This window comes from Saccopteryx leptura, chromosome 8, assembly GCF_036850995.1.
Source record: "Saccopteryx leptura isolate mSacLep1 chromosome 8, mSacLep1_pri_phased_curated, whole genome shotgun sequence".
Taxonomy (NCBI): domain Eukaryota; kingdom Metazoa; phylum Chordata; class Mammalia; order Chiroptera; family Emballonuridae; genus Saccopteryx; species Saccopteryx leptura.
Genome location: NC_089510.1, coordinates 28430235 through 28454026, shown reverse-complemented (window position 1 = coordinate 28454026; position 23792 = coordinate 28430235). Strand labels below are relative to the sequence as shown.

The 23792-nt window shown below is 40.8% G+C and overlaps 1 protein-coding gene across 7 annotated transcripts in view; it reads left to right on the top strand.

Annotated features, from left to right (window-relative positions):
• TMEM45A (transmembrane protein 45A) overlaps positions 1–23467 on the top strand; it is a 130035-nt gene extending 106568 nt beyond the window's left edge. For all 7 annotated transcript variants that reach the window (XM_066347806.1, XM_066347805.1, XM_066347801.1 and 4 more), the window contains 4 exons: positions 626–838; positions 2437–2621; positions 10127–10272; positions 23133–23467. In XM_066347806.1, coding sequence (XP_066203903.1) covers positions 626–838; positions 2437–2621; positions 10127–10272; positions 23133–23226 — 638 coding nt within the window. In that variant the 3' untranslated portion in view covers positions 23227–23467. The remainder of the gene's footprint in view (positions 1–625; positions 839–2436; positions 2622–10126; positions 10273–23132) is intronic.
• Positions 23468–23792: the final 325 nt, after the last annotated feature.

Sequence of the window (23792 nt, the reverse complement as noted above, 5' to 3'; positions counted from 1 at the left end):
TTTTCCCAAGAAAAGAAGATTCCATGCCAAATTCTACAGACTAACAAGTAAAGCAGCATCTTTAAGAAAATTTAACTGTTTGTGTAGCTGACTAGACCATATGCTATATCTGCCTGTGCTTTCTCATTTATTCTTATTAGGGAAAAGCTGAACTCGAGCATTTTTATGCTGAACAAAGCACAACTCCCTACTTTGTGGCAGCTACTCAGAGATATAGAATGTAAGAAGCAAGTAATCGACCTCTGTGGGACTAATCCTACAAATCCAAACCCCAAGTCATTCAGTATTTATCTGGTCATTAGATTAAAATAAGAAGTAAAATAATCCGTGGAACTGATCGTGGAACTATGTAGAACTAAGATCCTTCAGCTTTAAAGATCTAAGATAGCTGTTTGACTAAATTAATTGTCTTGATTGAAAGTGATTATCTAAACCAATATATGAACTTCTAAAACAAGCATAACCTACCAGTGTTCAGCTATTAGGGAATAGCCCAGCAAGAGGAATTAATGTTGTAGAAGAACACTAGATTAGACTAAGCAGTGGGCTAATCCTCTTTCATCTTCCTTCTTTCTTGGTAAAGTTATGAAGAGAATTACTAAAACTTTAACATGTTCGTCTACAGGTATGCTTGGGGAGCAGTTTATTGTTGGCGGGCCCCACCTGTCCTTGTATAACTATGAAGAAGGCCAGTGGGTCCAACTCCTGGGCTGGCATCATACTACCATGTATTTCTTCTTCGGGCTGCTGGGTGTGACAAACATCTTATGTGCCACCATCAGTTCACTGCCTAAGTCTTTAAGCAAGTTAATGTTGTCAAATGCCTTATTTGTGGAGGGTAAGTACGAGTTAGTATTTTTCAGTATCTTTCACTATTATTGAATAATATTCCTTTAGAGTCCTAGTACAGCCTTGATCCATACGGTTATCCATTTGGGCCATGGTGAACTATTGGATGACCTAGGCAGAATGCCAAAGATTTTCCCTTTCTACTGACTCATTTAGTAAAACTGAACAAGCATGATCCTTCAAAGTGCTTTATTTACATTTTACATCTGCCTTAAGGAGCCACTTGCTCTGTTAGTTATCACTGGATTTTATCCTGGCGATTATCATTATTTTTGTTTTTAAAAGTAAAACTGAGGGGACCTGGGTGAAACAGGTGAAGAGATTAAACAAAGAAAAACGATTACAGACAGAGAGCGGTGTGGGGATTATAAGAGGAAAGGAGGGTGGGGGGAGGTAGAAGAGTGTGGGGAGATAAATGGTGATGGAGGGAGACTTGCCTTGAGGTGGTGAACACACAACACAATATACAGATGATGTGCTATAGCATTGTGCCCCTGAAGCCTGTGTAATTTTATTAACCAATGTCATCCCAATACATTCAGTAAAAGAGGGAAAAGGTGGAACTAAGCTCAGAGTAGTGAAACATGAATATCCCGAAATGAGAGACACAACGGAATAGCTCTTGCCATCCACTAACTGGCCTTTTTTATATTGATATAGCAGCACTCCACCGTGAAGTGATAAGTAGGGTCCAAAACATTCAGTCACATAAAAAATACGACGTCCTGTTTTGGAGAGATGAATGAAAAACAACACTTTTCATTCAGTTGATCTCCCTGTTACTGCTTGGGGAGACACTGAAAGCAAGTGTTTATGATTTGTTTCCATTTACTGTTATTTGCAAGAAACAATTGATTGTGAAACTAAAAAAAAAGTCTCAAATTATCGGAAGGCAGTCATTTCCTAACTGTTCACCTTGCACCCCACCCCCCTCACATATGAAGATAAGAACTTTTTGCCAAACCCAGTTCGAGAAAAGGGGCTAGATGAAAGATGACCCCAACAACCAACGGCCTGAGTCTTACTATCTCAGGGTGTTATAATATTTTAAATAAATATCTTTTCTTCATCTAAATGCAAAAGATGATGAAGCTGTAATTTTTCCATGGGATTAAAAATGTAGTTAGCTACCACTTCTTGGGAGGTTCCAGCATATCTTACAATTTATGTGTGTATTCGCTTCTCCCAATGGACTGAATTCCTCAAGTGGAGGCTTTGTCTCATTCATCTCTGTGAGCTCACCTGAGCTCCTGCTCTCATACCCATCATGGTTATTCTTCATCCTCCTGCACAGAAGGTGCTTTGAAATATAGTTACAGTGTCATGATGTGTTTGAGGAGAGAATAAAGGTGGGGGAAAGGAAAAGGAATGTTAGATTTCAAAGATTCTGTTCTAAAGAGGTAGCGATGACTCTTCAGATGCCGTTATTGTGGGCAGCTGACAAGCAGTGGTCAGTAGATATTTTGGACAAATTTATATATGTATAAAATGCTGTGGGAGAGAGAAAAAGAGGAAAAGAGAGAAAGAGAGAGAGAGGAACAGTGCATTCATTTTAAAAAGACCAACTATTCTTTCCCTTGCTATCAGCATTTATTTTCTACAACCACACTCATGGCCGGGAAATGCTGGACATCTTTGTGCACCAGCTGCTGGTCTTGGTCATCTTTCTGGCAGCCCTGATGGCCTTCCTGGAGGTCTTTGCACGTAACAATTTAACCGTGGAGCTTCTGCGTGCCAGCTTTATCCTGCTCCAAGGGAACTGGTTCTGGCAGGTGAGTTTGGGCCTCCAGTGAATATGTCTGGTGTCTTTACCTATAACCTTCTGACTTTGTTTGTTGGTACATTTTCTCTAGAACCTAAGGACTTCTTTCTGATGAGCTGCGGTAGTGAGAACGTGGGCGTTTGAGAGCAGCCTGGTAGAAGCAATGACAGAGTGGGGGGAGAGAACAGGGGTGTGTACATCTTACACCTGAACATCCACGATATAGGTGGTGCTTTTAGTGGAAAGCAGTTCCTGATGCTAAAGCCACTTATAGCTTAATGGATAATAAGCTTGAGAAATATGTGAAAGGCAGGAAATAGAGGGAGCTATTATTTGTTAATTTATTTTTCCAAAGTGAGAAGCCGGGCGAGGCAGACAGACCAACTCCCGCATGTGCCCTACCAGGATCCACCCGGCATGCCCACCAGTGGGCGATGCTTGGCCCATCTGGGGCGTTGCTCTGCTGCAATCAGAGCCATTCTAGCGCCTGAGGCGGAGGCCATGGAGCCGTCCTCAGTGCCCGAGCCAACTTTGCTCCAATAGGGTACAGAAGCAGATGGGGGCTTCTCCTGTGTGCCCTGACTGGGAATCAAACCTGGGACTTCCACACACCGGGCCAACACTCTACCACTGAGCCAACCAGCCAAGGCCGGGAACTATTATTGATTGAAAAACAACTAAATGCCAGCCACTGAACAGAACTTTCACACACACATTGTTTCATTAGGTCCTTCCTCATTGTAAGTTAGGTGTTAGCATTCCCTACACATTCTGATAAGGAAGACTCAGAAAGACCAAGTTACTTTTCCAGGATCACACAATAATAGAACTAGAATCTAAATGTGAGTCTCTGATGCCAAACCACAGGTTCTTTCTCCATTTTGCTCTGTCAAATTCCTAATCTTGGTGTGTTGTTAAAAAATTGAATTTCAATCTGTGGACATACATTTTATAGAGACTGGTTAATCATAATACAACACCTATATATAGATGTAAAGAAGGTCTGGAATGAAAGGTAAATGTAGTTTAATTAGGGAAGACCACTTAGGTATGATTTCAGTCACCAGACAGCAAGGATTTGGGACCTCAAGATTATTTCAGGGACTTGAATTTACAGGAGGAATGAGAAGAAGGCATTGGCAGGCAAGAGGGAGAGAAACAATGCGGTCAAAATGGGATAGGAAAGATGTGATATGTAAGCATATGAGGGAGTAGAAAGGCTGTGGGAACAAAGGCTAGTAAATGGGCCAGGTCTAAGGGCTATTTTAAAGAAAAATGATCTAGAAAAAATAACAAATGTCCTATAATGTGATAAAATTGATAATTGGTGAGTTTAACCAGCTTATATGCAGAAGTTGTTTTCTAAGATTACTTATCATCTGCTGGAAACCTAAGGAGAAAGGAATAATAAAACATGATTATGCATTTTATATCTCCTGGCTGGATTGTTTTACCATTTGCATGTGTTGTCACTTATTCACAAATAAAAATAAATTTCAAAAAATTTAAAAGAGTTAACTTCTGGTCACAATGACACAGTGAGTTTATACTTCAGTATAAATCTCCTCTGTTCCAAATACCTAACAATGACAGATAAAATATCGAAAATACTTATAAAATATAAAAGGGATTAAAGGAAGAACATGAATAAACAAAAAAATAAGAAAGTAACAAATACTTGGCTGCAAAAAATAGTATGAACAAAAAACAAGGCAAGCTCCTTTGTGGGCCAGACACAGAACTAACTGCACAGTGAGAGTGGTGCTGGGCTGCAGGCCTGCGGGCTCCAGGGCTGCCGCAGACAGGGATGGTTTGTTGTTTGGTTCCAGTGGAACTAAAAGAAAACAAGGCCTTGGCCAGTTGGCTCAGCGGTAGAGCGTCGGCCTGGCGCGTGGGGGACCCGGGTTCGATTCCCGGCCAGGGCACATAGGAGAAGTACCCATTTGCTTCTCCACCCCCCTCCTTCCTCTCTGTCTCTCTCTTCCCTTCCTGCAGCCAAGGCTCCACTGGAGCAAAGATGGCCCGGGCGCTGGGGATGGCTCCTTGGCCTCTGCCCCAGGCACTAGAGTGGCTCTGGTCGTGGCAGGGCGACGCCCCAGAGGGGCAGAGCATCGCCCCCTGGTGGGCAGAGCGTTGCCCCTGGTGGGCGTGTCGGGTGGATCCCGGTCGGGCGCATGCGGGAGTCTGTCTGGCTGTCTCTCCCCGTTTCCAGCTTCAGAAAAATACAAAAAAAAAAAAAAAAAAAAAGAAAACAAAAGTGTTCCTCTTAAGGTGAGGGGTGAGGCTAGGCTTTAGGAGCTCTTTAATTGTGTTGTTTATATATTCTACATTGGCTCTTTTGATGGGTGCATCTGGCTCGCGGACAAATCTTTTTTTTTTTTTTTTCATTTTTCTGAAGCTGGAAACAGGGAGAGACAGTCAGACAGACTCCCGCATGCGCCCGACCGGGATCCACCTGGCACGCCCACCATGGGGCGACGCTCTGCTCACCAGGGGGCGATGCTCTGCCCATCCTGGGCGTCGCCATGTTGCGACCAGAGCCACTCTAGTGCCTGAGGCAGAGGCCACAGAGCCATCCCCAGCGCCCGGGCTATCTTTGCTCCAATGGAGCCTTGGCTGCGGGAGGGGAAGAGAGAGACAGAGAGGAAAGCGCGGCGGAGGGGTGGAGAAGCAAATGGGCGCTTCTCCTGTGTGCCCTGGCCGGGAATCGAACCCGGGTCCTCTGCACGCTAGGCCGACGCTCTACCGCTGAGCCAACCGGCCAGGGCGCGGACAAATCTTTAATAAAAAAAAAATAATAACATTAAAAATAGAAAACATTCTCAGGTATTACAATCCATTCATTTCCTACCGCTCATGTTCATGGTTATGGGTGACTGGAGCCAATCACAGCTGTCCTCTGGGACAACACCAAATTTTTATTGGATAATGCATAACGTACACGGGTCGTTGTATGGCTCTCACAGAATTACATTTTAAAATATGTGGCGTTCATGCCTCTCTCAGCCAAAAAGGTTCCTGACCCCTGCTATAGCCTTTGTTTTAAAGGCTATTTTGTCAGATATAAGTATTGCTACCCCAGCTTTTTTTTCATTTTCATTTGCATGAAATACTTTTTTCATCTCTGCACTTTCAGTCTATGTGTATCTTTTGTTCTGAGATGGGTCTCTTGTAGACAGCATATGTATGGGTCTTATTTTCTTATCCATGCAGCTACCCTATGTCTCTTGATTGGAGCATGTAATCCATTTTTATTTAAGGGTATTATTGATATGTATTTATTTATTGCCATTTTATTCTTTAAATTTACAAGCCTCTTTTTCTTGATTTTTTTTTCCTTTGCTTTTTTTACAGCAGGCCTCTTAACATTTCTTGCAGGTTTGGTTGTAATGAATTCCTTGTTTTTTTTTGTTTTTTTGTTTTTGTCTGGGAAGCTTTTTATTTCTCCTTCAATTTTAAATGATAACCTTGCTGGGTAAAGTAGTCTTGGTTGTAGGTTCTAGTTTTGCCTCACTTTGAATATTTCTTGCCAATCCTGTCTGGCCTCAAGTGTTTCTGTTGAGAAGTCAGATGTCATCCTTATGAGGGCTCCTCTGTAGGTAATTAACTGCTTTTCTCTTGCAGCTTTTAGTATTTTTTCTTTGTCTCTTAACTTTGGCATTTTAATTATGATGTGTTTTGGTGTAGGCCTCCTTGGGTCCCACTTTAATGAAACTCTCTGTGCTTCTTGAACTTGTGTGACTTTTTCTTTCATCAGTTTAGGGAATATTTCAGCTATGATATCTTCAAATAGGTTCTCTCTCCCTTGTTCATTCTCTTCTCCTTCAGGAACCCCTTTGATACATATGTTGTTTCTCTTCATGTTGTCACAGAGATCTCTTAGAGCTTCCTCAGTCATTTTGCGCCTCTTTTCATTTTGTTACTCTACTTCTGCGCTTATGTTTATCTTGTCTTCTAAATCACTGATTTGATTCTCTGCTTCATCCAGCCTGCTATTGATTCCTTGTAGTGCAGTCTTCATTTCTAATATTGTATTTGCCATTTCTGACTGGTTCTTTTTTGTAATTTCAGTGTCCTTTTTGATGCTTGCTATCTTTTTTATTTAGGTTCTCATTATGTCCATCCATTGTTGTTCTAAGATCCTTGAGCATCCTTAAAATCATTATTTTAAACTCTGCATGTGGTAGTTTGGTTACCTCCATTTCATTTAGTTCTTTTTCTGGGGATTTCTCTTGTTGATTCATTTGGGTTCTCTGTCTGTTCATTTTGTCTGTGTATTAGGTAGCGCTGTCTGACTTTGAAATTTTTGTGGTGTTTTATGAGGAAGATGGGCTTAGTGGTAGTGACATCCAGGCCACCTGTTTTTCTTGTTGTAGGTATGCTTCTGGAGGGTACTATTTTCCCTCCTGTTGTATGTGAGTATTGAATGCAGTTGGTCCTTTTGTGGGTATGATTATTCCTTCAGGCTGGCTGATTCTAAGGGTCAACTTTGATCATGTGTATTACACACTGTGCAGTGTCTGTCCTGTTAGTTGTATTTATTCTCCACAGTGTCTTTTGCCTGCTAGACCTCTCCTTTGGGCATGCTGCTTGTGTAGCAAGCTGAGTCTAGGGTTGGTGCTGTCTGCCATCCACCACCAATTGTGCTGGTTCTTGATCTTCTTGGGTTGGCATCAGCTGTAGTTTGTAACCTGCTGTGGGCTACGTGTCTGCAGCTACTGCTTTTTTCACTGTTTGTGTCTGCATTATCTGTGCCTGGGTAGTGTGGGAGGGGCCAACCTGTGTATAAGGATCAGCTTTCTCTTGCTTAGAGATGACAGCAATTCCATAAAAGCCCCAAGGTTTGTAAAATTTGCCTCCACTTTTCAGCTGCTCCACCTCCTTTTGCAGCTGCCTGGTCTTTTCACAGAGTCTTTTGTAGAAAGACTAGTATGAGCTAAGACTGGCCTCACCCAACTAACTGCTCTCCAGGTTGCAAGCTTGTTGGGTTAAGGCAGCTGAGGTTGGGAATACAGCATTTAGTGTGACCTCCTACTTCAGGGGTCTCTTGGTTAGGAGCTCAGTACAGGTATTGTGGCCCCTACTCCAGAGCCTAATCCCTCAGCCACTGCTGGATACTCAAATTTTTTTCTCCCCAACAAGGTGAGCAGCAGGTTCAGATTGAGTGCAGAAGTTCTTATAGCTGATGAGACCCTGGTCTCAGGGAAGAAGACTGGAAGAGTCCTTTCCTGAGGCTGACTGTGCCCCCCCCAGAAAGTGGCTAAGCCCCTCAACTAGATCCAACAATAGGCTCACAGGGACCCATGTCTTTCTCCTTTGGAGTCTAGTCCAGCAGGGCAGGATATCCAGCAGCCAGGACAGCTAACTGTGAAACTCCACCCTATCCAATGCACATGAGCCACTGTGCAGGTGCTGGTCACATAGAGCAGAACTCGCCTCAGCTGGGCCAGGTGTGAAGAAGCCTTCCTTAGGATACCACTCTAGCAAGGGTTCTTAGGTCCTGCACCAATGGTCTCTGCAGCTGGCCAGTGGATATTCCAGCCCTGGGCCTCCCTGGCAGGAACCCGGCACAGACCAGTGGGAGACACTGTTGTGTCTGGCCCTCAACAACTTTGGAGCTACAACCAATCCAGACTTTTTGGCTGCCTCTGCCGGGCCCAGGTGCTCATGGAAATACCAAGCTGCACACCTAGGCTGGCTTTTTTTTTTTTTTTTTTTGTATTTTTCTGAAGCTGGAAACCGGGAGAGACAGTCAGACAGACTCCCGCATGCACCCGACCGGGATCCACCCGGCACGCCCACCAGGGGCGATGCTCTGCCCACCAGGGGGCGATGCTCTGCCCCTCCGGGGCGTCGCTCTGTTGTGACCAGAGCCACTCTAGCGCCTGGGGCAGAGGCCAAGGAGCCATCCCCAGCACCCGGGCCATCTTTGCTCCAATGGAGCCTTGGCTGTGGGAGGGGAAGAGAGAGACAGAGAGGAAGGAGGGGGGGGGGTGGAGAAGCAAATGGGCGCTTCTCCTATGTGCCTTCGCCGGGAATCAAACCCGGGTCCCCCGCACGCCAGGCCAACGCTCTACCGCTGAGCCAACCGGCCAGGGCCCCTAGGCTTGGCTTTTACTCACACTGGGCCTGGGGAAAGTTCTGCTTAAAAGGACAAGGTTCCCTGAGTCCCCTCTCCTGTAGTCTCTATCTGCTGGCTGCTTGTTGGGCTTGGCCACTGAAAAAACCTCTGGTAGAGTGTAGAGCCTGCATCACTACAGGGATTAAGAAGGGTGTGGGTGTGGCTCCACCCTTAGGTCCCAGGTGTCAGTCTGTCTAGACTTTTTTCACAGACCTCAGTAAGGTGTGGCCCCAGAAGTCTGGTGGGTGTGGCCTCTGAGATCCAGAAGTGTGGTCTGGCTATAGTCTGGACAGTTTCTACTGAGGGGGAATTACCAGTCTTAGACTCAGGGGCCTGTGCGGGAAAGCTCTGGCCTCAACACCAGAAAACTGAGTCACTGACATGCTCCCTGCTTTCTGGCTTCTCAGAACAACCCCACCTTAGGGCTTTTCTTATATATATGGCATCTGTGACATATATTTAGTTTTACCCCCCCTTTGCAACCTAGATGTCATTTATTTATTTTGCTTGCCTAATTGCTCTGACTAGAATTTCTACTATAATGTTGAATATTAGTGGTGAAACCAGACACTTTGTCTTATCTTGATCTTAAGGGAAAAATTTTCAGTTTTTCATCACTGAATATAGTGTTAATTGTGGGCATTTATTTACTTTAAAATCTTTTTGCACTATAAATTTGAAGCAACCAGGCCCTGGCCAGTTGGCTCAGTGGTAGAGCGTCGGCGTGGCGTGCAGAAGTCCCGGGTTCGATTCCTGGCCAGGGCACACAGGAGACGTGCCCATCTGCTTCTCCACCCCTCCCCCTCTCCTTCCTCTCTGTCTCTCTCTTCCCCTCCCGCAGCCAAGGCTCCATTGGAGTAAAGATGGCCCGGGCGCTGGGGATGGCTCCTTGGCCTCTGCCCCAGGCACTAGAGTGGCTCTGGTCACGGCAGAGCGACGCCCCGGAGGGGCAGATCATCGCCCCCTGGTGGGCAGAGCGTCGCCCCTGGTGGGCGTGCCGGGTGGATCCCGGTCGGGTGCATGCGGGAGTCTGTCTGACTGTCTCTCCCGGTTTCCAGCTTCAGAAAAATACAAAAAATACAAAAAAAAAAAAATTGAAGCAACCAAATGAAACGGCACAATTTAGAAACCTAAGCACATTCTCTGAAAGTCCACCAATAGCTAGAGATAATTATTATTCATATTTACTTTTGAATTACTATTTAAGTTTATTTTTGAATGTCCTTAATTTTTTTTTTCAAAAATATGACTTATTAGGTACTGACTATATTACTAAAATGCATTTGTAGTATTTCAGATAATGGGAGTTACATTAGTTACCATTAATCTTGGAACTAAGCATTTTGAAGTATGGCAGATTAATTTAATGTGTGTTTTTCTGTTTTAACTTGCAGATTGGTTTTGTCCTCTATCCCCCCAGTGGAGGTCCTGCATGGGATCCAAAGGACCATGACAACATTATGTTTCTCACCATATGCTTTTGTTGGCATTATGCATTCACCTTTATTGTTATTGGACTGGTTTACGCTTTTGTCATCTGGTAAGTGAATTTTATTCATGGGAGTTCTATTTCTTAGTCTATGATCAACAGGACTTGATAGTATTGAACTTAAAATTCAAAGGGGGATTTCATTCCTGAACATTCCACACACACACAAAAAAAGGGTGTTATAGCAGAAAATTATCTGCAAACAGAATTTTCTAATAGAAAGAATAAATACTGGATGACGTCAGAGTAATGGCAGAGTAGGAAGCGATACCGATAAATCTCCCCCAAAACTCAACAAGATCTTCAACCAGAAACAGAAAAACCTATCCTTGGAGCCTCCAGATGTTTCGCAATACACCCGAAGGTATGATCGAGCGAAAAATTGGATAAATATATAACCAAACCCCGAAGGAATTAGGGAGTAAGAAATGCTCTGCCTTCCTCACTAACCTAAACAGGGCGGCTTTCTCTGGGATCCGTGAATATAGAAACTGAGGTGGGCAAAGGGGGTGAATAGATCCAGGCCACGGCACAAATGGCCAAACCAGGCTGTGGCACGGAGATCCAAGCCGAGGAAAAACTGATCCTGTGGCAACCCGGGCAATACAAGCTAACACTCGCACCAAACCCAAACAAAGAAAGACAGGCGGGGCAGCCATTTTACCCGATCTCCTGGTTGGGGCGCGCAGATAGTGGGAGAGAGATTTCTTCCTAAGCCCCGGGAGTGGGTGCCCGTGTTACCCCACAGAGAGGCAGAGTCAGAGGCCTTTCTGTGGGCCGAAAGCTGAATCTCTGGGCAGCCCCAGCGCCCTGGGAAAGCCATGCATGGGAGGGAGCGAGAACTAATTCCAACAGTGGAACTTTTCCGTGCTGGTAGGGGATTCACTCAGAGGGAAACGCGGCCGGCCTCATATCCTGGTCTGCGTGCGCAGATAGTGAGCGAGAGATTCCTCCGAGTGCCTCGGCAGTGCGCGCCCGTGTTATCGCACAGAGGAGCAGGGTCAGGGGCCTTTGTGTGGGCCAAAGCAGAATCTCAGGCCGCCCCAGCGCCTTGCAAAAGCCGCGCACAGGGACAGAGCGAGAGCCAATTCCAACGCTGCAACTTTCCCATGCGGTTGGGGGTTTCACTCAGAGCGTGAGACTGCTGGCCGGATATCCTGGTCTGTGCACGCAGATAGTGTGCAAGAGTTTTCTCCAAGCACCCCGGAAGTGGGTGCCCGCCTGTGTTACCGGACAGAGTGGCAGAGCCAGAGGTCTTTGAGTGGGCGGAAACCCCGCCTGATTATGCTAGCAGCTCTGACTGACTGAGCCTTACCCAGAGCCCTGTGCTGACTGGAAATAGAGTGGGGAGTTGCCAGCTCTTTGAGCCTCTTACTATCCAGGCAGAGGCAACAGCAACCCCATAGCTGGAGTATCAGGCTACTAATTGAGGAAGAAAAGACTAGGAGAAAGGCTCCAGGAACACAGACTCTCTCACTGTCGGAGCCTATAAATGCTAATGAGCCTCAACTGCCAACGAGACTAAAGCAGAATACATGACATCGCCATAGAGACTTATCAACTGCAAACCTCTACCTGAGCGTGCCAAAGGGGCAGAACCCGGGGTACAGAGTCACCGACCAGGAAGAGGGAGAGAAAAGAAAAAGCAAGAAGATAACCTCTCAAAATCAAGAATAATCTGCAGACTTTATAACCTATCCCATTTTATTATAATTGTTTGTTTGTTTCTCTTATCTTCATTCTTGATATTTTTTTTTCTCCTCCAATTTGGCCGATTAACTCTCTGCCGGTCTTACTCTCTCTTCTCCTTGAACTACACTACCCATAAGTGTTACATCTCCCATTATCTTTTCTCTCCTCTTCCTCTCTCTCTATGAGGGTTACACTCCAAAACCCTTAACTCTCTCTCTCTCTCTCCTCTTTTTTCTTTTTTCTTATTTTAGTGGTTCCCTCTTTTTTTCTCTCTCTCTCTTTCTTTTCTCCCTCTATATTAGTTTCTTCCTTTTTCCTTTACATCTCCTCTCATTCAAACCTCAATAACAAACAAATTATCTTATCTGAGATTCAAACTTATGTTTGTGGCATTTTGGGAGGTTTTTACTTCACCTTTTTAACTCACTAGCAGTGCTCTCATCCCTGGCTCTCCATTTTATCTAGTTCTTGTTCTACTAAATACAATAGTAATTTTTTAATTTGTCGCCCCATTTTTCTGTTTCCCTCTTATTCCTCTCATCATAACTCTTAGTCAACCAACACCTAAAAGCAAATCATTTTATTCTTGACTCAAATTTTTTCCTTATTTGCTTTTTGTGGGTCCATACCCCCTTCTTTTTTTTTTTCTTTTTTTTGCCCCTTTATTACTTTTCCCCAATTCAGGCCCTCCATTACAGGCATTGTTTGTTATAATTCACAGTTCACCACAAGATTTTCTCAAGAAAGAGGGGAGAGGAGAGGAGAGGAAAAAAGGAGGGAGGGGAATAATTTCCTTTTTTTAAAAATTTTTATTTTATTTTATTTTTCTTTATTTCATTATTAATTTTTTTAAAAAAACAACTCTTTTCAATTTTTTATTTTTTTAACTTTCTATTCTTTATTAAATCTCATTAATACTATCAACAAAACCACCCTCAGATGCCATTAAGGAAGAGAAAGTTGAATATCATGGATACAAAAGAAAGAGAGGTAACACAGCTAGATGAGGAAAAATCTATGGAGAAAAAATTTAATATATTGGAACCTTGGAGCTAAATGACAGAGAATTCAAGATAGAAATCCTAAAAATCCTCCGAGATATACAAGAAAACACAGAAAGGCAATTTAGGGAGCTCAGAAAACAACTCAATGAACACAAAGAATATATGTCCAAGGAAATTGAAACTATAAAAACAAATCAAACAGAGATGGAAAACTCAATTCACGAGCTGAAAAACGAAGTAACAAGCTTAGCTAATAGAACAGGTCAGATAGAAGAGAAGATTAGTGAAATAGAAGACAAGCAACTTGAGGCACAACAGAGAGAAGAAGAAAGAGACTCAAAAATTAAAAAAAAATGAGATAGCCCTACAAGAATTATCTGACTCCATCAAAAAGAATAACATAAGAATAATAGGTATATCAGAGGGAGAAGAGAGAGAAAATGGAATGGAGAACATACTCAAACAAATAATAGATGAGAACTTCCCAAGCCTGTGGAAAGAACTAAAGCCTCAAGTTCAAGAAGCAAACAGAACTCCGAGTTTTCTTAACCCCAACAAACCTACTCCAAGGCATATCATAATGAAATTGACACAAACCAACAGCAAAGAAAAAATTCTCAAGGCAGCCAGGGAAAAGAAGAATACAACATATAAAGGAAAGCCCATTAGATTATCATCAGATTTCTCAGCAGAAACTCTACAAGCTAGAAGAGAGTGGACCCCAATATTTAAAGTCCTGAAAGAGAGGAACTTTCATCCATGAATACTATACCCATCAAAGTTATCCTTCAAATATGAAGGAGAAATAAAAACATTCACAGATACAGAAAAGATGAGGGAATTTATCATCAGAAAACCCCCACTCCAGGAATTACTAAAGGGGGTTCTCCAATCAGATACAAAGAACAAAAAAAAACAAAGCCACAAATAAAAGCTCCAAGAACACAATAAAACCAAATTTAAACTGTGACAACAACAAAAAGAAAGGAGGGGAGAAGATGAAGATTAACAGTAGCAAAGGACGATGGAGTGCAAAAGGACTCACAAAATAGTTCGCTACAATGAACAGGGTAGGGAACCTTTTCATTACTCAAAGGTAACCACCATTGAAAAAACCACCACAGAAGCACATGAGATAAAAAAGATAGCAACAGAGGAAAGATGTATGGAATACAACCAAATAAAAACAAAAGATAGAAAAACGAAAGAGAAGGATCAAATAAGACACAAAACTAACAGAAAGCAAGATATAAAATGGCAATAGGGAACTCACAAGTGTCAATAATTACACTAAATGTAAACGGATTAAACTCACCAATAAAAAGACACAGAGTAGCAGAATGGATTAAAAAATAAAATCCAACTGTATGCTGCCTACAGGAAACTCATCTAAGTAACAAGGATAAAAACAAATTCAAAGTGAAAGGCTGGAAAGCAATACTCCAAGCAAATAACATCCAAAAAAAAGCAGGTGTAGCAATACTCATATCGGATAATGCTGACTACAAGACAGGAAAAGTACTCAGAGACAAAAATGGCCATTTCATAATGGCTAAGGGGACACTGAATCAAGAAGACATAACAATTCTTAATATATATGCACCAAACCAAGGAGCACCAAAATATATAACACAGCTACTTATTGATCTTAAAACAAAAACTGACAAAAACACAATCATACTTGGAGACCTCAATACACCGCTGACGGCTCTAGATCGGTCATCCAAACAGAGAATCAAGAAAGACATAGTAGCCTTAAACAAAACACTAGAGCACCTGGATATGATAGACATCTACAGGACATTTCATCCCAAAGTGACTGAGTATACATTTTTCTCCAGTGTACATGGATCATTCTCAAGAATTGACCATATGTTGGGCCACAAAAACAACATCAGCAAATTCAGAAAAATCGAAGTTGTACCAAGCATATTTTCTGATCATAAAGCCTTGAAACTAGAATTCAACTGCAAAAAAGAGGAAAAAAATCCCACAAAAATGTGGAAACTAAACAACATACTTTTAAAAAATGAATGGATCAAAGAAGAAATAAGTGCAGAGATCAAAAGATATATACAGACTAATGAAAATGACAATATGACATATCAGAATCTATGGGATGCAGCAAAAGCAGTGATAAGAGGGAAGTTCATATCACTTCAGGCATATATGAACAAACAAGAGAGAGCCCAAGTGAACCACTTAACTTCTCACCTTAAGGAACTAGATAAAGAAGAACAAAGAAAACTCAAAACCAGCCGAAGACAGGAGGTAATAAAAATCAGAGCAGAAATAAATGAATTAGAGAACAGAAAAACTATAGAAAAAATTAATAGAACAAGGAGCTGGTTCTTTGAAAAGATCAACAAAATTGACAAACCCTTGGCAAGACTTACCAAGGAAAAAAGAGAAAGAACTCATATAAACAAAATCCAAAATGAAAGAGGAGAAATCACCACGGACACTGTAGATATACAAAGAATTATTGTAGAATACTATGAAAAACTTTATGCCACTAAATTCAACAATCTAGAAGAAATGGATAAATTCCTAGAACAATACAACCTTCCTAGACTGAATCAAGAAGAAGCAGAAAGCCTAAACAGACCTATTAGTAGAGAAGAAATAGAAAAAACCATTAAAAACCTCCCCAAAAATAAAAGTCCAGGCCCTGACGGCTATACCAGTGAATTTTATCAAACATTCAAAGAAGACTTGGTTTCTGTTCTACTCAAAGTCTTCCAAAAAATTGAAGAAGAGGCAATACTTCCAAACACATTTTATGAGGCCAACATAACCCTCATACCAAAACCAGGCAAAGATGGCACAAAAAAAGAAAACTACAGACCAATATCTCTAATGAATACAGATGCTAAAATACTAAACAAAATACTAGCAAATCGAATACAACAACATATTAAAAAATTAATACATCATGATCAAGTGGGATTCATCCCAGAATCTCAAGGATGGTTCAACGTACGTAAAATGGTTACGTAATACACCATATCAACAAAACAAAGAACAAAAACCACATGATCTTATCAATAGACGCAGAAAAGGCTTTCGATAAAATACAACACAATTTTATGTTTAAGACTCTCAACAAAATGGGTATAGAAGGAAAATATCTCAACATGATAAAGGCCATATATGATAAACCATCAGCTAACATCATATTAAATGGCACTAAACTGAAGGCTTTCCCCCTTAAATCAGGAACAAGACAGGGTTGTCCACTCTCTCCACTCTTATTTAATGTGGTACTAGAGGTTCTAGCCAGAGCAATCAGACAAGACAAAGAAATAAAAGGCATCCATATCGGAAAAGAAGAAGTAAAGGTATCACTTTTTGCAGATGATATGATCCTATACATCGAAAACCCCAAAGAATCCACAAAAAGACTACTAGAAACAATAAGCCAATACAGTAAGGTCGCAGGATACAAAATTAACATACAGAAGTCAATAGCCTTTCTATATGCCAACAATGAAACAATTGAGAACGAACTCAAAAGAATAATCCCCTTCACTATTGCAACAAAAAAAATAAAATACTTAGGAATAAACATAACAAAGAATGTAAAGGACTTATATAATGAAAACTATAAACCATTGTTAAGGGAAATTGAAAAAGATATAATGAGATGGAAGAATATACCTTATTCTTGGCTAGGAAGAATAAATATAATCAAGATGGCTATATTACCCAAAGCAATATTCAAATTTAATGCAATTCCCATCAAACTTCCAATGACATTTTTTAAAGAAATAGAGCAAAAAATCATCAGATTTATATGGAACTATAAAAAACCCCGAATAGCCAAAGCAATCCTAAAGAAAAAGAATGAAGCTAGAGGCATTACAATACCTGACTTCAAACTATATTATAGGGCCACGACAATCAAAACAGCATGGTATTGGCAGAAAAATAGACACTCAGACCAATGGAACAGAATAGAAAGCCCAGAAATAAAACCACATATATATAGTCAAATAATTTTTGATAAAGGGGCCAACAACACACAATGGAGAAAAGAAACCCTCTTCAATAAATGGTGCTGGGAAAACTGGAAAGCCACATGCAAAAGAATGAAACTGGACTACAGTTTGTCCCCCTGTACAAAAATTAACTCAAAATGGATCAAAGATCTAAACATAAGACCTGAAACAATTAAGTGCATAGAAGAAGACATAGGTACTCAACTCATGGACCTGGGTTTTAAAGAGCATTTTATGAATTTGACTCCACAGGCAAGAGAAGTGAAGGCAAAAATTAATGAATGGGACTACATCAGACTAAGAAGTTTTTGCTCAGCAAGAGAAACTGATAACAAAATAAACAGAAAGCCAACTAAATGTGAAATGATATTTTCAAACAACAGCTCAGATAAGGGCCTAATATCCAAAATATACAAAGAACTCATAAAACTCAACAACAAACAAACAAACAATCCAATAAAAAAATGGGAAGAGGATATGAACAGACACTTCTCCCAGGAAGAAATACAAATGGCCAACAAATATATGAAAAGATGCTCATCTTCTTTAGCTATTAGAGAAATGCAAATCAAAACTGCAATGAGATACCACCTCACACCTGTTAGATTAGCTGTTATTAACAAGACAGGTAATAGCAAATGTTGGAGAGGCTGTGGAGAAAAAGGAACCCTCATACACTGTTGGTGGGAATGTAAAGTAGTACAACCATTATGGAAGAAAGTATGGTGGTTCCTCAAAAAACTGAAAATAGAACTACCTTATGACCCAGCAATCCCTCTACTGGGTATATACCCCCAAAACTCAGAAACATTGATACGTAAAGACACGTGCAGCCCCATGTTTATTGCAGCATTGTTCACAGTGGCCAGGACATGGAAACAACCAAAAAGCCCGTCAATAGATGACTGGATAAAGAAGATGTGGCACATATACACTATGAAATACTACTCAGCCATAAGAAATGATGACATCGGAACATTTACAGCAAAATGGTGGGATCTTGATCACATGATACGAAGCGAAATAAGTAAATCAGAAAAAACCAGGAACTGCATTATTCCATACATAGGTGGGACATAAAAGTGAAACTAAGAGATATTGATAAGAGTGTGGTGGTTACGTGGGGAAGGGGGGAATGGGAGAGGGAAAGGGGGAGCGGGAGGGGCACAAAGAAAACAAGATAGAATGTGACAGAGGACAATCTGACTTTGGGTGATGGGTATGCAACATAATTGAACGACAGGATAACCTGGACTTGTTATCTTTGAATATATGTATCCTGATTTATTGATGTCACCCCATTAAAAAAATAAAATTATTATAAAAAAAAAAAGAAAGAAAGAAAGAATAAATACTGGCTTAATGTTAGAAGAGTTCAGGAGTGTCTCCGCTGTGCCTGTCACTTAGGAATCACCCTTCAACACATTCTTGTGTGCTTCCATGCCTTTGCATAAGCTGTGACCTTTTATGAATGGTTCTTCCTACACCCGCAGTGAGCGAGCCCTCCATTTGCCCATATATCCATCAATTTTAGAACTTCCCAAGGTGTTATATTTTGACCAACTTGCTTGTCTCCCATTGAATTTGAGTACCTGATTAATTTGAGTTTTACTCTGATATATAACAGACTTCAGCACTAATCGAAATGTTCTTTATCTGCAGTCTTCATATATATTTGTATTTTTCTGAAGCTGGAAATGGGGAGGCAGTCAGACAGACTCCCGCATGCGCCCGACCGGGATCCACCCGGCACGCCCACCAGGGGGCGATGCTCTTCCCATCCGGGGCGTCGCTTTGTCGCGACCAGAGCCACTCTAGTGCCTGGGGCAGAGGCCAAGGAGCCATCCCCAGTGCCCGGGCCATCTTTTGCTCCAATGGAGCCTTGGCTGCGGGAAGGGAAGAGAGAGACAGAGAGGAAGGAAAGAGGGAGAGGTGGAGAAGCAGATGGGTGCTTCTCCTGTGTGCCCTGGCCGGGAATCGAACCCGGGACTTCTGCACGCCAGGCCGACGCTCTACCACTGAGCCAACCGACCAGGGCCTACTCTGATATTTTTAAAATAAGATTCCAATGAAAAGGGCATGTTTTTACAAAGACCTTGATGGGTGAGGAACAATAAAGCTGATTGATATAAACACATATTTCTAGCTTTGCTGTTATCAGCTGTATGACTTTGAGTAGATTATTTAACCACATTAAGTCTGTTTTATTGTTTGCAAAATGGGGATAATAACTGTATTTAAATAAGGTCATGTATTTAGACTGCTTACACCGAAATAAGAGCTCAATGAAAGTTATTCTTATTGTTGTTCTTGTTTTTGTTCTTCTTGTTGTTCTTCTTCTCTTTTTTCTTCTGTGTCAAAAGGTGTGAATGTAGACCCTATGGGGGAGAGAAGATAATTTAAGTATAATGCAATAGGTGGAAATAGTAGGAGAACAAATCACCGTTGGAGCTCAGAGGAGGCCTCCTCACAATTGAGAATTAAACTGCTGTTTGAATGAGGAGTAGAACTAGGAAGGGGTGAACATGATTCCTCTCTCTAAGGTAGCTAGAGCCAAACCACAATTGGCCTGACTGATCCTAACTACTAGGCATGCAGCCTCCAATAACTAATCCTTCAGACTTCAGCATGGATCGAAATGTTCTTTATCTGCAGTCTTCATTATGGTAGCCATGAACTACATGTGGGTGTTGAAAATGTTGACATGTTCCTAGTGCCACATTGATTTTCATTAATTTAAATATCCATATTCACAGTGACTACTACATTGAGCAGTACACATCTGGCAGATTCGTAAAATGCTGTAGCTGTTTTTGGCCCAGTGGGATCTCAGCTTCTGTCAAAACTAGCTTCCTACTCTTCTTTCTAGACGTAGGCCCCACAGACCCTCTCCTGCTCTGTGCTTCTTTGAGCTTCTGAAGTAAGTGGTTCTCTGAGTAGGGAAACCATTAAGAAAATGGCTCCCAGATGTCTCTGCTAGGCTTTGGGCTCACCCACTTTGATTGATAGTTACCTTTTTCTAGAGGTCTAAGTGTTTTGGGAGCTTTGAAATTTTATTTCCTCATTGATTAATTTCTGTTAGACCTATTTCATCCCCCCAAAGCATGTACATGAGCTGGTTGTTAAGGCTGGCTCTGCTACTGAGTGAAACTTGGCTTCTTCCTCTGTTGTTCTAGGCTGACATCTGGGCTTCATCTCCTTAGAGGCTTGGCAGCCTCCAAGACCAATGCCAACATTCAGGAAGCCACTCTACCGCATGTTAGCTCCTTTCCAGAGCCAAAAGAAGACTACTGTCTTTTTCTATTTCAAAAATCTGCAGATCCCTAATGACAATCACATCTGCTTACAGTTCTTTAGAAACCAGGGATGCCACGTTTATTTTTTCAACCTCTGACTCCCCACCCTTTAGCCTTTTGACCATACAGTTTCCTCTACCTGACATATCCAAATTAAATACCTAGTTTCTCTTCCATAAATACTTCTGTGGTTATTCTAGCCCTTGCTTCTCTCCCTTCATAAGTTTTTATGGCACTTTTGTATCTACCATGCATTTTAACAATTGTGATCTATCTTGTGGTGTTTACATTCAGCTCATGTTAGTCTTATCTATTAGCTAGATTGTATTGCCTTGAAGAAAAGACCCTTTTTATATTTCTCACAGCTCTTGGCACACTGTCAAACGTACAGTAGGTACTCAATAAACACTTAATCTGTTTTAATAGATCTGTTTTAGAGTTACTTGAATCTAGGTTTCATTTGTTGGAAATCATGTTTTATATGCTTTTCAGTTTTGTTCTTATACTGCTCTTGAAAATATAAGATCAGAAGCTCATGTTCTGATATATTTTGATATGAACTTAAGCAATAGCTTAAAAATTTTCATTTAAATTTAGTACTGACTTGCAGTAAGGTCACATGACAAGCTAATTCAGTCTTATAATCATAAGGAGCTTCAAAAATCTTTCTGTCAGGTTTTGACTGTGGAATGGTTTATGATTCAGGGACAGGTGATAGATTTTCAGGACATTGTATCAGAATCTGTTTGACATAGTACAAAGATCACCATGGAAGCAAAACAGAGTTATGGAACCACTACCCTCAAAATTTCTGAAAAATGAAGCTGTACTTTCCAGTTTTACAGACTAATGGTTCAAAGATTGTCTTGCTGAGTCCTATGCCTGCAGTCTTGATTATGACAGCTCAAAGACAAAACCTACCTGTTTGGAAATCTTATTACATGTTTTAGCATATTTCATATTTAAACACCTTTTTTGCTCAGAACTACTTTGAAAGCCCCTCTCTATGGGTTGAGAAATAGTATCCATTTCCAGGTTTGTTTTCCAAGCAATGATTCATGTCAGACATTTTGAAGAACAAAATAGAGATCACATATGATTGTTTGCCTTCTGGAAGTTTGATTTCCAGATAGACTCTGGAAGGACACCCAGAGTCTCAGCTCTGCTTTCTCACACATTCATTGAGGAGAACATATGGGAACAAAAGCTCAGGCACACCTTGACCTTATTTCCCTGGATTTGGGCCATTCTAAGAACTAGTAATTATTTTTCACTTCCTCTTCTAACTCCATCCTTCAGTCTGTCCTCAATGGCCATTTCTCCATTTGTCCATACCTAGAGCTACAGGGTACAGACAAAGCCTGTTTAAAGTGTTTTACCATTCCTCATCTTTGTGGCTTGTAGTAACAGCAGATACAATTTAAGAAGGATAAAGAAGAAATTAATAGGGTCTGTGTTAACAATTAATTTGTAATAAGTTGCCATGTCTTTGTTTTATGTTTTTCAAAATTTATCAGGAATGGATCTAATGAATGAACTAACTAATCCATTTTATTTAGCATGCATTGAAATTGTACAATGTGAAAATAGCTATGTGGGTTTAAAAAATGACAAAAATATTGTCCCAAACTTTCACTTAAGACTTAGCCTTTCATGAGAACAATGGCTCAAAGAGTTAAGGACATTGAAAGCAACATCAATTGTCAGTTAATAATCAAGGCAAATGATTTTGAGTTTTCCTTAGCTCTTGACAAGTCAACAGATGTTACTGAATACTGCTCAGTTGTTGCTATATATTAGAGTAGTTAGTGCTGAGTTGGAAATGACTGAAAAATAATGGATTATCTATGAATAGATGAATAATATGAACTCCTGGCAGATTGCACCAAAGGGTATTGATTTATTAACAGTTCTAGACTCTGTTCTAGACTTTGCTTGGGGTTAGGGCAATAATAAGGTGAGGTCTCTGCTCTCATGAAGCTTATATTCTAGTGGGATTCAGAGCACAAGTAAAGACGATGCATATTGATAGGGGCAGACCAGACCTTCACTGGAAAAAGAAGAAAGGGTAGGCTGGTAAAGTTTTTCATAAAACGAGAATGATTTTGATGATTTGATTTATCAAGTTTGTTTGCATACTCCTATGTCTTTCTGGAAGTTAAATATGTTTTGTTGATGTAGTCACAGTACAATGTCTTTACAAATAATCATTCACAGAAGAAAACTTTTTCTAGTTATTATTATATCAGAGAAGGGGAGAGCCTGCTGAGTCTCTGCTGCTAAAAAAGCTGAGCATCTTCCAATGTGAAAACTTGTAATTGCTGCTTCCCCCATCATACAGATTATCTTACTCTATGAAAATAGTCACAAAGGTGGAGTGCATGTCTTCTAACTTAATTTATCATGGACCGTCACACACAGTTGAGCAGCCTGTGGGCTGCACAAAGACACCTCTCTGAAGGCTCGAGTAAGGGCTGCAATACAGCCCAGATTCGACATGGAGAAGTTGCCTTCGTGCACTTCCTCTCAAAAGAGGGCTCCTACTTAGAATACACAGTAAGGGGTAGACTTGAAAAAGCTCAGCTAAGTTTGGTTTCATCTGGGCTTCCTACAGCCCAGAAATTCTCTTGCTTGTTTTAGAAATAATGAAAGTTACAAACAATTAGACATCTCTCCATGCCTAATTGTTCAGGTGGTGCATTTGAAAGTTACATTTTATCTGTTTACTTATTATATCCTGCTTTAGTCCACAAAAAATTTTCAGATACATCCAAGAGCCAAACAAACGTGATTTTCTCTTTTGGGATGCCTCTCCCATTTGCACAAATAATGTTAGAGTTGGTTGTATTATAAATATGTATTGTTCTGGGTTTTTGATCTTAAACACCATAATGTGAGATGCCTTTTACTCTCCTCAGGTTGGTTAAATCTCGACTTCACAGGTTCTGCTCTTCAGAAGTTGGACTCCTGAAAAATGTTGAACGAGAACATGAGTCAGAAGAAGAGATGTGATTTTGCTGGGCATCTGGTCTTTTCGGATGAACTTTTTCTTTCTTTCCTTTTTTTTTGCATTGTTTTTGTTTATGGTTTTCTTTCTTGATCTTTTTTTTGGCTGAAGATAAGTCTTGGTGTACTAGTTGTATTTGGAATTTTGTTAAAGTATTTGAATTTAAATGTTTTATTTTAGGTTTAAAAATACTTTGGATGGTAAGTTCACTTTGCACATCAGTCATGCTATGCAAAATTTTCATGTGCATGCTATGAAAAACATTTGTTTTATTTGCCTTATAGATATGCTCAAAGTTTCTGGGCTTACTACCATGTGTAACTTGTTAAACATGAAATTACACTTGTTTGTCTTGTTGCTGCAATGAGAAATAAATGAATACATGAACTTTGGTTCAGATACCTCAAATCTTCGTTTTTGTTATTCACTTGGACACCACCATTTCATCATGAAGAAAAAGCTATGACACTGAAATTCCTTTTATTGTGAGACTTCTTTTTCTGTAACACCTAAGTTGTCCTCTGGAAAAAGTAAGTCAGAATCGTCTTGAGTTGTGCTCTCTTGAGAGAAC